At 46.5% G+C, this 14,967-nt stretch overlaps 1 protein-coding gene across 3 annotated transcripts in view; it reads left to right on the top strand.

The window, feature by feature from the left end:
• Positions 1-14,967, top strand: part of LMNB2 (lamin B2) — a 35,670-nt gene that overhangs the window by 16,031 nt on the left and 4,672 nt on the right. For 2 of the 3 annotated variants that reach the window (XM_077921869.1, XM_077921868.1), the window contains exons 3-9: positions 10,868-11,024; positions 12,067-12,192; positions 12,990-13,160; positions 13,442-13,567; positions 13,950-14,170; positions 14,335-14,623; positions 14,748-14,855. In XM_077921869.1, coding sequence (XP_077777995.1) covers positions 10,868-11,024; positions 12,067-12,192; positions 12,990-13,160; positions 13,442-13,567; positions 13,950-14,170; positions 14,335-14,623; positions 14,748-14,855 — 1,198 coding nt within the window. The remainder of the gene's footprint in view (positions 1-10,867; positions 11,025-12,066; positions 12,193-12,989; positions 13,161-13,441; positions 13,568-13,949; positions 14,171-14,334; positions 14,624-14,747; positions 14,856-14,967) is intronic. The other variant, XM_077921870.1, reaches the window with a different exon arrangement.

Here is a 14,967-nt window from a genome sequence, read left to right as displayed (position 1 = left end):
TACCAATACCACTTATTTTCCATCCGACATCATTTTAACATTCCTTAATTTTACAGTATTTCTGCAAGTAATCTTTAAATTTCTTCCAGTCTTCTTCCACCGACTCTTCTCCCTGGTCACGGATTCTGCCAGTCATTTCTGCCAATTCCATGTAGTCCATCATTTTCATCTGCCATTCTTCCAGTGTGGGTAAATCCTGTGTCTTCCAATACTTTGCAATCAGTATTCTTGCTGCTGTTGTTGCATACATAAAGAAAATTCTATCCTTCTTTGGCACCAATTGGCCGACTATGCCCAGGAGAAAGGCCTCTGGTTTCTTCAGGAAGGTATATTTAAGTACCTTTTTCATTTCATTGTAAATCATCTCCCAGAAAGCCTTAATCTTTGGGCACGTCCACCAAAGGTGAAAGAATGTACCTTCAGTTTCTTTACATTTCCAACATTTATTATCGGGCAAATGATAGATTTTTGCAAGCTTGACTGGTGTCATGTACCACCTGTATACCATTTTCATAATATTCTCTCTTAGGGCATTACATGCCGTAAATTTCATACCTGTGGTCCACAACTGTTCCCAGTCAGCAAACAATATTATGTCCAACATCCTGTGCCCATTTAATCATAGCAGATTTAACCGTTTCATCCTGAGTGTTCCATTTTAACAGCAAGTTATACATTCTTGAGAGTATCTTAGTTTGGGGATCTAGCAGTTCTGTTTCCAACTTTGATTTTTCCACCTGGAAGCCAATTTTTTTGTCCAAATTGTATGCCTCTCTTATTTGATAGTAATGAAGCCAATCTCGCACTCTATCTTTTAATTTCTCAAAACTCTGCAATTTCAATTTGTCTCCTTCTTGCTCCAAAATCTCCCAATATTTTGGCCACTTGGTCTCCATATTGAGCCTTTTTTGAGCTTTTGCCTCCATCGGTGACAACCACCTTGGGGTTTTATTTTCAAGTAAGTCTTTATATCAAGTAAGTCTTTATATCGTATCCAGACATTGAATCAGAGCTTTAGGGCAGCAGCTGAAGAAGGAACAAAAAGGGTTTTCTTGTGTGAGTTTCTTGTGGTTGTTTAGCTGCTCTCTCTGGGCAAAGGTCAGAGGGGGCAGGGCTTCTGTTGAGGTAGGTGATTAGCTGTGGGAGGAGCTTATCAGAGCTTTAGGGCAGCGGCGCGCACCTAGCGGCGCGCGCAGTTTGATCCATTTTTTAGATTTAGGGGAGCTAGTCTCAAACATTTGTTGGGGGAGACCTAGGTTTTTTGGGAGGGATTTATTTGTCCTGTCTCCACACTTTTTATGATAGAGGACCACTGTAGTCACCCCCAACGACACATTCCCAAGATGGAGGGTGAGGGAACAGCTGCAGTCGCCTGTGGTTCCTGCGCAATGTTTGCCATCTTGCCAAAGGTTGCAGGCAGCTTTACCTGCAGCAATTGCATGTTGATTGCCCTCTTAGAAGACAAAGTCCAGCAACTGGAGGAACGTGTAGCTACGCTCCAAAGAATTAGAGAGCTGGAACTCTTCTTGGAAGCAACAGAGCACACCGTCTCCACCAAGGAAGAGACAGGGGACTCCCCTGAGAAGGTGGCTAGTTCACCAACACAGGAGCCAGATATATGGAGAAACGTGACTCAAAGAAGTAGGAGGCCCAGGGTTCGCTCTGATTGTTTAGAAATACGCAATCGCTTTGAGGTCCTTTTCCCTAGCATGGAAGACGAAGAGCAGACTCCATTTGAGGATCTCTCCCTCATTACAGTCGATCAGGTATATGAAGACGAGGAGCAAAGGCAGTCCTCTGGGAATGTCCAGGCGACCTTGGAACCGACAGCTCACAGAAGAACCCCGACCAGACCTAAGAGGAGGCGTGTGGTGGTGATAGGGGATTCCCTACTGAGGGGAACAGAAGCAGTGATCTGTGGGCCTGACAAGATGTCTCGGGAAGTGTGCTGTCTCCCCGGGGCTAAGATCCAAGATGTAACTGAACGACTGCAAGGAATCATAAAACCCACTGACAAATACCCCTTCCTCTTGGTTCATGTGGGAACCAATGACACTGCAAGCAATAGCCTCCAGAAGATCAAAAGAGATTACGAGGCTCTGGGCAGGAAATTGAAGCAATTAAATGCACAAATTGTCATCTCATCTGTCCTCCCAGTTGAACGACGTGGCCCAGGGAGAGAGGGAAAAATAGTGGAAGTGAACAACTGGCTTCGCAAATGGTGCAAACAGGAACGGTTTGGATTCTGAGATCACGGAATGCAGTTTCTTGAAGATGGACTTCTGGCAAGCGATGGGCTGCACCTCACAACGGTTGGGAGGAATGTTTTTGCAAAAAATCTCAGAAACCTCATCAGGAGGGCTTTAAACTGACTAATGTGGGGGAGGGAGACAGTGCTCCTGAAGGTAGGAGTCTATCAATTGATGAAGATGATCATCCAAATGTCATAGACCGAATGGAGCAAAGAGCATGCAGACCTAGTGGTGGGAGGAGAAAATCCTTAAATAAGAGACACGGGGGAATGATTAATGGACTTCAATGTCTGTACACTAATGCGCAAAGCATGGGAAATAAACAAGATGAGCTTGAGCTCCTGGTACAGCAAACTAAATATGACATAATAGGAATCACTGAAACCTGGTGGGATAAATCCCACGATTGGAATGTAATAATGGAGGGATACAATCTATTTCAAAGAAACAGACCAGACAAGAAAGGAGGAGGAGTGGCGTTATATGTCAGGGATGTGTATACCTGTGAAGAGATCCAAGATTTAGAACCTCAAAGCCAAAGTGAGAGCATTTGGGTCAAAATTAAGGGAGAGAAGAATAACAGTGACCTCATTGTGGGAGTTTACTATAGATCCCCAAGCCAAACGGAGGACATAGATGATGCCTTCCTGGAACAGATGGCCAAGCATGCAAAAGGAAGGGAGATAGTAGTAATGGGGGACTTCAATTACCCGGATATTTGTTGGATGTCAAACTCAGCCAAGAGCATAAGGTCAAACAGATTCCTCACTGCCCTTGCAGACAACTTCATTGTCCAGAAAGTGGGAGAAGCAACAAGAGGAACAGCCATTTTAGATCTGGTCCTAACCAATGTTGATGACCTGGTTAGTGGGGTAGAAGTGGAAGGATCATTAGGCGCGAGTGATCATGCTCTTCTGAAGTTTACTATACAGCGGAAAGGAGCAGCCAAGCATACTAGGACTCAATTTTTTGACTTTAAGAAAGCCGACTTCATAAAGCTTAGGGAAGTGCTGGGTGAGATCCCATGGACAGTAATACTAAAAGGAAAGGGAGTTCAAGATGGCTGGGAGTTCGTTAAGAGGGAGATAGTAAAAGCACAACTTCAGGCAATACCAATGAGACGGAAACATGGAAGGTGCCTAAAGAAGCCAGGGTGGCTATCTAAAGAACTTTTAACTGAGTTAAGATTAAAAAAGGATGTGTACAAAAAATGGAAAAGGGGGGAAACCACCAAAGAGGAATTCAAACAAATAGCCAGCACGTGTAGACACAAAGTCAGAAAAGCTAAAGCACAAAATGAACTCAGGCTTGCTAGAGAGGTTAAAAGCAACAAAAAAGGCTTTTATGGGTATGTTCGTAGCAAAAGGAAGAACAAAGAAACCGTGGGGTCACTCAGAGGAGAAGATGGTGAAATGCAAACAGGGGACACAGAAAGGGCTGAACTCCTCAATGCCTTCTTTGCCTCAGTCTTCTCCGATAAAGAAAACAGTGCCCGACCTGAAGAATTTGGAGCAAATGATTCAGCAGAGGAAACACAGCCCAGAATAACTAAGGAGATAGTACAAGAATACTTGGCTAGTCTAGATGTATTCAAGTCTCCAGGGCCAGATGAACTGCATCCAAGAGTATTAAAAGAACTGGCAGATGTGATCTCAGAACCACTGGCAGTCATCTTTGAGAATTCCTGGAGAACAGGCGAAGTCCCGGCAGACTGGAGGAGGGCAAATGTTGTACCTATTTTCAAAAAGGGGAAAAGAGAGGACCCAAATAATTACCGCCCAGTCAGTCTGACATCAATACCAGGGAGGATTCTGGAGCAGATCATTAAGCAAACAGTCTGTGAGCACCTAGAAAGGAATGCTGTGATCACCAATAGTCAGCATGGATTTCTGAAAAATAAGTCATGTCAGACTAACCTGATCTCGTTTTTTGACAGAATTACAAGCCTGGTAGATGAAGGGAACGCAGTGGATGTAGTCTACCTTGATTTCAGCAAGGCATTTGACAAGGTGCCCCATGATATTCTTGTAAAGAAGCTGGTAAAATGCGGTCTTGACTATGCTACCACTCAGTGGATTTGTAACTGGCTGACTGACCGAACCCAAAGGGTGCTCATCAATGGTTCCTCTTCATCCTGGAGAAGAGTGACTAGTGGGGTGCCACAGGGTTCTGTCTTGGGCCCGGTCTTATTCAACATCTTTATCAACGACTTGGATGATGGACTCAAGGGCATCCTGATCAAATTTGCAGATGACACCAAACTGGGAGGGGTGGCTAACACCCCAGAGGACAGGATCACACTTCAAAACGACCTTGACAGATTAGAGAACTGGGCCAAAACAAACAAGATGAATTTTAACAGGGAGAAATGTAAAGTATTGCACTTGGGCAAAAAAAATGAGAGGCACAAATACAAGATGGGTGACACCTGGCTTGAGAGCAGTACATGTGAAAAGGATCTAGGAGTTTTGGTTGACCACAAACTTGACATGAGCCAACAGTGTGACGCTGCAGCTAAAAAAGCCAATGCAATTCTGGGCCTCATCAATAGGAGTATAGCATCTAGATCAAGGGAAGTAATAGTGCCACTGTATTCTGCTCTGGTCAGACCTCACCTGGAGTACTGTGTCCAGTTCTGGGCACCACAGTGCAAGAAGGACACTGACAAACTGGAACGTGTCCAGAGGAGGGCAACCAAAATGGTCAAAGGCCTGGAAATGATGCCTTATGAGGAACGGCTAAGGGAGCTGGGCATGTTTAGCCTGGAGAAGAGGAGGTTAAGGGGTGATATGATAGCCATGTTCAAATATATAAAAGGATGTCACATAGAGGAGGGAGAAAGGCTGTTTTCTGCTGCTCCAGAGAAGCGGACACGGAGCAATGGATCCAAACTACAAGAAAGAAGATTCCACCTAAACATTAGGAAGAACTTCCTGACAGTAAGAGCTGTTCGACAGTGGAATTTGCTGCCAAGGAGTGTGGTGGAGTCTCCTTCTTTGGAGGTCTTTAAGCAGAGGCTTGACAACCATATGTCAGGAGTGCTCTGATGGTGTTTCCTGCTTGGCAGGGGGTTGGACTCGATGGCCCTTGTGGTCTCTTCCAACTCTATGATTCTATGATTCTATGATTCTATGAACAATGCTTTCCTGACAATATGGTTTTTAAATGCCTTACGTGCTTTAACCTTGTCATACCACAAGTATGCATGCCACCCAAAAAACATTGTTGAAACCTTCCAAATCCAAGATGTCTGTGTTCTCAAGAAGCAGCCAGTCCTTCAACCAGCAGAAAGCTGCTGATTCATAATAAAGTTTAAGGTCTGGCAGGGCAAATCCCCCTCTTTCTTTTGCATCAGTTAATATTTTAAATTTTATTCTGGGTTTCTTGCCCTGCCAGACGAATTTGGAAATGTCTCTCTGCCACTTCTTGAAACAGTCCATTTTATCTAAGATTTGTAACGATTGAAACAAAAACAGCATTCTTGGCAATACATTCATCTTTATAACAGCAATTCGACCCAACAAGGAAAGCTTCAAATTTGACCATATTTCTAAATCCTTTTTAACGTCCGACCAACATTTTTCATAATTGTCCTTAAATAAGTTCCCATTTTTAGCTGTCATGTTAATCCCCAGGTATTTCACCTTCTTAACCACTGTTAAACCTGTCTCATTCTGAAACCTTTCTCTTTCAGTCATTGTTAAGTTTTTCTCAAGAACTTTAGTTTTTAACTTATTCAACTTAAATCCTGCCACCTGACCAAACTCTTGGATCAGTTCTAATACTCTTTTAGTGCTAGATTCTGGCTCCTGTAATGTCAATACTAGGTCATCTGCAAAAGCTTTCAATTTATATTGTTTAGCTCCGACCGTTATACCTTTAATCAGATGGTCCCTTCTAATCATGTTTAACAAAACCTCCAGGACGGAAATAAAAAGTAATGGGGAAATTGGGCAGCCTTGTCGTGTCCCTTTCTCTATCTTAAATTCCTCTGTTACCACGTTGTTAACTATTAATTTAGCCTTTTGTTCTGAATAAATTGCACTTATACCATTTTCAAACCCTTGACCGACCCCCATCCCCTGAAGATTTTTCTTCATAAAGCTCCAAGAAATATTGTCAAAGGCTTTCTCGGCATCCACAAAAATTAAAACTGCTTTAGTATTAATATCCTCTTGCAACTTCTCCAAAATGTTAATTATATTCCTCGTATTATCAGACAGGTGTCTGATTGGGAGAAAGCCAGCTTGGTCCTTATGTATCTCTTCCTTTAATACTTTTTTTAACCTCTTAGCCAAAATATCAGCAAAAATTTTATAATCCACATTTAACAGGGATATGGGTTAGTAGTTCTTAAGTTGTGTCTTTTCAGACTCAATTTTCGGTATAAGTGTAATATATGCTTCTTTCCACGACTCTGGCGCTTTTTCCCCTTCCAAAATTTCATTACAAACCTCCTTTAATGGTTGAATTATCCAGTCCTTCAAAGTTCTATAGTATTTTGAGGTTAGGCCGTCCGGCCCTGGAGATTTTCCCAGCTGCATGTTCTGAATGGCACCTTCTACCTCCTGTTCCGTAGTTTTATAGTTCAACATTATCTTATTTTCTTGCGAGATTTTTTGTAATCCATATGTTTTCAAAAACTGGTCTATGTCAAACTCTTTCTGGGGCCCTTGTGTATATAGTTGTTTAAAGTACCTCTGGAAGCATTTTCTAATTTCCACTGGATTCTGGATGTTTTTTCCTTCCACTTCCAAATTAGTAATGGTATTAAGTTTTTGTCTTTTCTTCATCTGCCAAGCTAGCAGTTTCCCACATTTATTTGCCGATTCAAAAGTCCTTTGTCTCATTTGTTTAATTTTCCATTCAATTTCCTGGTTCATCATCTTCATGTATTCCACTTGATGTAGCTTTATTTCTCTCAGAATCTCTTGTGAGTTGGGTTTCAGTCTCAGTTTTTTCTCGCCCTCTTTTATTTTTTCCAATTTTTTTTCTTTTTTCGCGTTTTGAGCTCTCTTCTTTAGTGAATTCTGTTGAATCAGAAACCCCCTCATAACTGCTTTACTTGCATCCCAGATTACTCTTTTTTCCACGGTAGTGTTCAAATTTATCTCAAAATAGTCTCTCAGGGTTTTTTGGGCCTTCTTGGTCACCTCTTGATCTCTAAACAAGGTGTCATTCATCCTCCATCTGAAGGATGGTGTTAGTTTCATCTCCATTTTCACGGCATTATGGTCGGAGCACGTCTTAGGGCAGATATCTACCTTCCTGATCTTGGGTGCCAGTCCTCTAGTTATCCAGATTTGGTCAATTCTTGTCCATGTCTTTTGGGCTTCAGAAAAGAAGGTTCCCTCTCTACCCAAGGGATTCCTAGTTCTCCAAATGTCAATCAAGTCCATATTGTCAGTCAGTTCAAAAAAAGTTTTTGGTAGTCTACCATCTTTAGTAACTACCTGTCTCTGTGACTTGTCCATGTTTGTAGATACCACCCCATTCATATCTCCCATCAAAACGATGTTGTAGTCCATATAGTCCAGTAAAGTCTCATGCAACTTCTTGTAGAATGTAGATTTCCCCTCATTCGGTGCATATACACCTACTATCAAAATTTTTCTCCTTGTGTTTGAATTTCAATTGCTATAAATCTTCCTTGATCATCTTTAAAAACAAATTTCGGTGATAGGCTCTCTTTTGCATAGATGACCACTCCTCGCTTTTTAACCTTGTCCGATGAAATAAATTCTTGGCCCAACCTCTTGTTGATCAATATTTTCCTATGTAGCCTTGTCACGTGTGTTTCCTGTAGGCAAATTAAGTCCAATTGTTCCTTTTTAAGTATATGAAAGACTTTTTTCCCTTTCTCCGGGGAATTAAATCCGTGAGTGTTCCAGAGACATGATGTATTTAGGTTTACTCTCCTCCAACTGCTCCCAATAATTCCTCTTGTTCTGACGGTGGTATCACTTTCTTTGTCTTGTCCACTCCCAAAAGTGGTAGTACTTTGTCTAGTATTCCTGGTGGTAAGGCTCCTGGCTCTCCTTCCACTCCTTTTTGCAGGTCTTCTTCGTGGTCTCTCAAAAAATTTTCTTTTTCCTCCACTGATCTTATTTTAAACTTCTTACCTTTAAAACTAAAAGATAGGCCTTGAGGGAATTCCCACCTGAAGATAGTTCTGTTTCCTTTCAGCAAAGTCACCAAGTCTCCGTAATTGGACCTAAGATCCAAAATATATTTCGGAATGTCCTTGAATATTTCTACTTTTGACTCGTGTATTATCAAAGTATTATGGTAATGCAGGCTTAGTATTTTATCTCGCTCCTCTTTAGATCGAAAGGTAATCAAACAGCCTCTCACTCTGTTCTTTCTCCCTCCTCTTCCAAGTCTAAAAGCGTTTGTTATTTTAAAGTCTTGCTTGTCATCCAATTTCCAAAAGTCTGCAAATTCCTGTGTCAAAAAGTCGCTTAAACTATCTTTCTCAAGTTCAGGTACCGCCCTGACCCTCAAGTTGGTCTGTTTCTCCTTCAATTCAATCATAGACAGAAGTTCCTAATGGGCCCCAAGCCGTACCTGATGGTCCCCAAGCTGTTTACTTATCGGTGTTATCTTTTCTTCTACAGCAACTGCTTTTTCTTTTGCTTCCTGGGCCGTCTTTTGATTTGATGCTGACTGTTGCAGTAATTTTTCGATTGAATCTGTATTTGAATTCACCTTCTGGCCCAAATTGTTAATACTTGTAGTATTTTGGTCAATTTTGTTTGTTGCTTCAGTAACTTGTTTACTTAATTTGTCCAAAGTTTCATAAATCTTACTTAAAACTGAGGTAAATCCTTCTTCTGTCATCCCTTTTGACCCAGCTTGCACTGGGTCTTCCCCTTGTGGTACAGGAGGGCCAGATGCGGATGCTCTACGTTGCTGCAGTATTGTACTAGTCTGTTGGTATCTAACCTTGCCCGATCTCGTTATCTTTTCCTCTGATTTTGTTGGCTTTTCATCCATGGCACTTTATCTGGAAGTCAAGGTCACTCCCACAGTCAAGCTTGTTTTGCTATGGGACTTTCCCAGGCTAGTTCTAGATGGAAAATTCCCCAGCCAGTTGTAACATTTTCAATAAGCCTCTGTGGGGACACAGTAACAGTCAATAATAATGCAACAAAATGTCTTGCTAAACTTTCAAGAGCCCCCTTCAGCAGGACCAATAACAGTTTTAACAGTTTCAAAGTGTCTACTTGCAGAGTTAACAATCAGCAAACTACATTGTTCATAGAGAGTGCTGTTATCAATGCAACCAATCTATTCAGTCTTGGCAGTCTGTTCCCAGGAATTGAGAGGTGGTCTTATGTCTCTCCTTTCTCTTTTAAATTTTTAAATAGGCAAAAGAAATACCGTCCCTTCTTCCCTCCCTTTCTTTCAATTCAGGGAGGGAGTTCCTTAGTTTGACATCTAGGATTTAAGACTTTTTAGCGCTCCTCGCCCAGTATTTGGCTTGGACGGTCTTTGCTTTGATCTTTATACAATCCAATCATATTTCATTTTGACAATACTCAAATTTCACAGAACTTCTTGAAATCCCACCAGCGTTGTTTGCACATCACATATACTTTTCAGATACTTGACAAATTTTCCCCAGTCCTCGATGAACTTTTGGTCACGTAGATATCTGATCTTCCCAGTTAATTTGTCCAGTTCTGCATAGTCCATCAGTTTCATTCTCCATTCTTCGAGCGTCGGTAATTCCTCCTGTTTCCATTTTTGGGCCAATAATATTCTTGCTGCTGTTACTGCGTATTGGAAAAGTTTACAGTCCTTTCTATTTATTTCATTTCCTACCATTCCTAAAAGAACAGCCTCTGGTTTCTTTACAAATGTATATTTTAACATCTTTTTTAATTCATTATATATAGTCTCCCAGAAGCCTTTCACTTTCTTACAATCCCACCACATATGATAGAATGTCCCTTCTTTTTCTTTACATTTCCAGCACTTATTACATGTCTTAAACATTTTCGCTAATTTTGCCGGTGTAATGTACCATCTGTATACCATTTTCATAACATTTTCCTTTAACGCAGTACATGCTGTGAATTTTAAATTTTCCTTCCATACCTTAACCCAGTCATCAAACTGTATATTATATCCAGATGTCCGCAAGCCTTGCGCGCCCGGCGGGAGCTCCCGGGCTCGCAAGGCTTGCGGATAGCAGCCTGTTCTGGGGTCGGGGGAAGCTCAGGCTTCCCCCACCCCAGCCCCGCAGCTGGGGGGGGGAATAATTTTTTTTAATTCATTCCCCCCCCCCCAAAAAAACCGAGTTGCGTCCTATGGGCCAGTGCGCCCTATAGGGCGAAAAATACGGTAGTTTTCCTGTCACCCTTTGTGTGCGTGTATATATGCACGCGAGAGACACAGAGGTCACATGTTTGCTATGCAGGAACACTTCCCTTGCTGTCTGTCAGTTCGGCTCTGATTGCTAGAGGCAGAATGACCTGGTGCTGCAATGCTTTGAGGAGGTTATCTGCCCATAGCCCCAGGGTGAGGAGGGGCCAGATCTTGCAGGAGTTTGTTACGACTCGGATGACAGCGGAAGCTGCTTTTGAGTCTTCCTTTCTTTCCTTCCTTAGCTACAAAAAGAAAGATGGGGAGTGGTCCACATCTCAGGGCCGCATCAAGGAGCTGGAAGTCCTCTTCCATCGGAGCGAAGCAGAACTCACGGCAACCCTGACAGAGAAGCGCAGCCTGGAGGCGGAGGTGGCCGACCTGCGTGCACAGCTGGCCAAGGTAAAAGGGGGGGGGGTTTACCACAGCAGAGGCAGAGAGCATCCTGAGAAGCAGCAGGGAAGGGGCCATCTGCAGTCGCTCCATAGGCATCATCTTCATCCCTGGTTCCCGATTTCCTGATCCCAGAATAGCCTGGCTGCGGGTCAGCTGTGTGCAAGGGCCTCCCTTGTCTCTGGGCTGAGCTCCTGCTGCTTTGAGTCTCTTGCTGATGCTAAGATGCCAAAATGAAGTTCCGGCACCAGGTTCCTTGGCTCCAGTAGTCTGGCAGCATAAGGAAGCCAGAGGCTGTTTCCCTCATAGCCTACTTGGAACCATGGGAGTCCTTGGCTGAGTCCTTGGGGTTGCCCCAAACTTGAACAAGGCCTAAGAAATGCTGGGGTTTCAGCACCTGCCTGTAGCCGAAGGGACACGTTGGCAGGTTTCATCCCTCCCCCCCCCCCCCATTTCTCACTCCAGGAGCTGTGTGGAAGCTGTTCCTCTCTGGACCAAATTATTCTTTGTCAGGTGCTGAAATTTGTCCTCCTGTTTGCTCTGATGGTGCTAATGTGCCACATGAGGCTCATCTTGGACGGGGACACGCCTTTCTAGGAGTTCTGACTGCTGGTGTCTGTTTTGGGGGTGGAGGCACACTCTCTGGGACTCCCTCCGCCTACATGGTTGAAGTGTAACTCCTTCCACAAGGAGTACTCATAGTCAGTATTTGCATGTCTAAATTGGGAGGCCAGTCTGCGGCAGTGCTGCCAACGGTATAAGGTGCTGTGCGAAGTGCCTTCTCAGAGCCCCCAGCCACCCTGCTTGGTTGCATCCAGCAAGGCTGCGGAGGCCTTGGCTCTGAATGGGCTTGGAAAAGGCACAGTCAGAATTAGGCCCCAATGCAGCTGCTAGAACTGCATGTGTGAATTGAGGCTGACCATGTCTTGTGTTGAGCCAAGAGGTTGGGCAGGCAGTGGGAAGTGTGCAGGACCCATCTCCAGCACGACTCCCCTGGACATTTGGACACTTGCTCCCCTTTCACACTCTCTGCCTTCAATGCCTTTCCCAGTCAGAAGATGGTCACGCTGTGGCAAAGAAGCAGCTGGAGAAGGAGACTCTGATGCGGGTGGACCTGGAGAATCGCTGCCAGAGTCTGCAAGAGGAGCTTGACTTCAGGAAGAACATTTTTGAAGAGGTAGAACCTGCTGCGGCTGCTGGGTTGCTTGGGCTGCAGCTGCCATTGGGTGGGGTGGGGTGAGTGGGCAGGGAGGGAGAGGAGACAGGGCCCCCTTCTCCATCACGGTCCTGCTGGGTTTGAGCTGTGAAGGAGAAGGGTCCCTTTGAGCATACCAGGGAAAAGTAGCCACCTATCCTGCTGTTGGTGTTCCTCACATTTGCCCCCACCAGGAGCGTTTTCCCTGATGCCTTTTTTGCTCTGGTCACCAGGGAGCAGGGTGTGCACCCAAGGAGCTTCATTTCTTTCCTCCGAGTCCCTCTCTTATGCTGGAGGCACTTGTGTGACCCTGTATTGGCAGTGGGGGAGCAGGAGTCCCTCCAGACCCCAGCTGGCAGCTCAGAGGTGCAAAGGGCAGGCTTGGTCCAGCACCCAGATCACTCCCCAGCCCAGATCTTGGGGCTGGATGTGAGGTGGGGACGGTGGCACCTGATGACTGGATTTCCTGGATGTCTGCAGTGGGTCATGCCCACCCGTGGGACCTGCTGCTTTGGGGCTGGGAGGCAGGAGACCTCTCCTACCACCCAATTCCCTCATGAGGTTTCCCTGCATTTTATGAATCTTCCTGGAATAGGCATTTGCCAGCACTCTCCACCCCGAATGGGCGTGAGTGTGATGATGTACCTCTCAGTCTTCCTGTTGTGTTTGGGCTGGTGTTTCCTGGACGGGGGCCTTGAGGGGTGGTTCTTGAGGGCCTTGGTTCCTGCAAGGGGTCTTGCGAGCCTGAGTCCTGGCCTGGGTTTGCTCCCCACTCCCAGGAGGTGCGGGAGACACGGAAGCGGCACGAGCGCCAGTTGGTGGAGGTGGATAGCAGCCGCCAGCAGGAGTGCGAGTCCAAACTCTCCCAGACGCTAGAAGACCTTCGCCGGCAGCATGACGAGCAGGTCCGGCTCTACAAGCTGGAGGTGGAGCAGACCTACCAGGCCAAGGTGAGGGAGGAGGCAGATGCTGAGTGGGCTAGGAAAGGCTTGGCGTGGGAGGGGGCTGCTGTCCATTTGGCCTTGCACTCCTTCCACGTCAGTGGCCAGGAGTGCTTCTGGGCAGCTCTGTTCAAGGGGCTTCAGGAGCTCCCTCCTCCTGGAATCTGTTGCTCTCTGTGGTGCTCCTTGGCGTTGGGGGCTGGGGGGGGAGTGCCCAGTGCCTTGTACAGCAGATCTCCAGGCAGAAGAGCCCTGGGAGCAGCCTGACGCTTTCCTCCATCTCCCGTCAGCTGGAGAATGCCAAACTCTGCTCCGATCAGAACGACAAAGCTGCCAGTGCTGCTCGAGAGGAGCTGAAGGAGGCCCGCGTGAGGATTGAATCCCTCAGCTACCAGCTTTCAGGGCTGCAGAAGCAGGTGAGGTAAAGGCAGCCTCTCACACGCTCTTCTGCCTTCCAGTCTCAGCTCTGGACTGCCCGGGGCTGTCCTGGTCTCACAAAGCTACCTTGTACTACGTGTGCCCTTTTATACCTCCCGGAGAAGCTCCTGTGTTTATTTGTAGTAACTCCTTTCAGCTCAGGACAGTGTTTCTCGTATGGGATTGTTCAAGTGTTCCTTTCCAGTCGATTGTTTCTGATCCAGGCCTTCCCTGTGGGGTTGGCCCTGCCCTTGGGCTGGGTGAGGGAGGGGGTGCTTGCACAGTGCTTTGGCCTAGCCCCCCATTCCTTTCGCAGTGCCCTTCCACCCGGGAGGCTTTCTCTCTCTGGGTCCCAGGCCAGCGCTATTCTTTCTCCTGCAGGCGAACGCCGCAGAAGACCGGATACGGGAGCTGGAGGAGCTGATGGCTGGTGAGCGAGAGAAGTTCCGGAAGATGCTGGACGCCAAGGAGAGGGAGATGACAGAGATGCGGGACCAGATGCAGCAGCAGCTGATGGAGTACCAGGAGCTCCTGGATGTCAAGCTGGCCCTGGACATGGAGATCAGCGCCTACCGGAAGCTCCTCGAAGGGGAAGAGGAGAGGTACGGAGGGAGGAAGCAGGGAGAGAGAGGAAGGAGCAGAGCGCACATGGGTGCTACTCTGTGTTGGGCAGTGGCGCCAGCAGCTTGGTTCTTTGGCTGGATGGGCTGCAGGCCCTTCCCTCACTGCTCTTGCCCGCTGACCCTCGCCTGCCTTTCCCCGCCAGGCTGAAGCTGTCCCCCAGCCCCTCAGCCCGTATCACTGTCTCGCGGGCCACCTCCTCGTCCGGCAGCGGCATTTCCGCCACCCGCTCCTCCCGGGGGAAGCGGAAGCGCCTGGAAATAGCAGAGGAGCTCTCTGGCAGTGGCTCCAGCGGGTTGGGCACCAGGAGCAGCAGTGCCAGCAGTAGCAGCACCTTCCAGACTTCCCAGCAGGCTTCTGCCAAGGGCAGCATCAGCATCGAGGACGTGGACCCAGAGGGGAAGTATGTTCAGCTGAAGAACCGCTCTGACAAGGTAGGCTGCGGGAAGAGAGGTCTTGGCTCAGAAGCACTGTTGGAGCCTTCAGGCTTCCCTCCTTGACTGGCCTGGCCCTGGGGCTGGTTTTGCTGCTCCCTGAGTCCCGCTGCTTCTCCCTCAGGATCAGTCTCTTGGGAACTGGAGGCTGAAGAAAAAGATTGGCGAGGGAGAAGAGGTGGCTTACAAATTTACCCCAAAATATGTCCTCCGGGCTGGGCAGGCGGTCACAGTAAGTCATGGTTCTTTCCTCGGGAGAAAAGGCCTCCTCATTGGAAGGGAGGGTATTGGTTGCCCAGTATCCAGAGACCTGCTCACGCTCTGCCCACCTTCCGTGTCCAACG

Source organism: Podarcis muralis, chromosome 18, assembly GCF_964188315.1.
Source record: "Podarcis muralis chromosome 18, rPodMur119.hap1.1, whole genome shotgun sequence".
Taxonomy (NCBI): domain Eukaryota; kingdom Metazoa; phylum Chordata; class Lepidosauria; order Squamata; family Lacertidae; genus Podarcis; species Podarcis muralis.
This window is presented reverse-complemented; position numbering and strand designations above follow the sequence as displayed.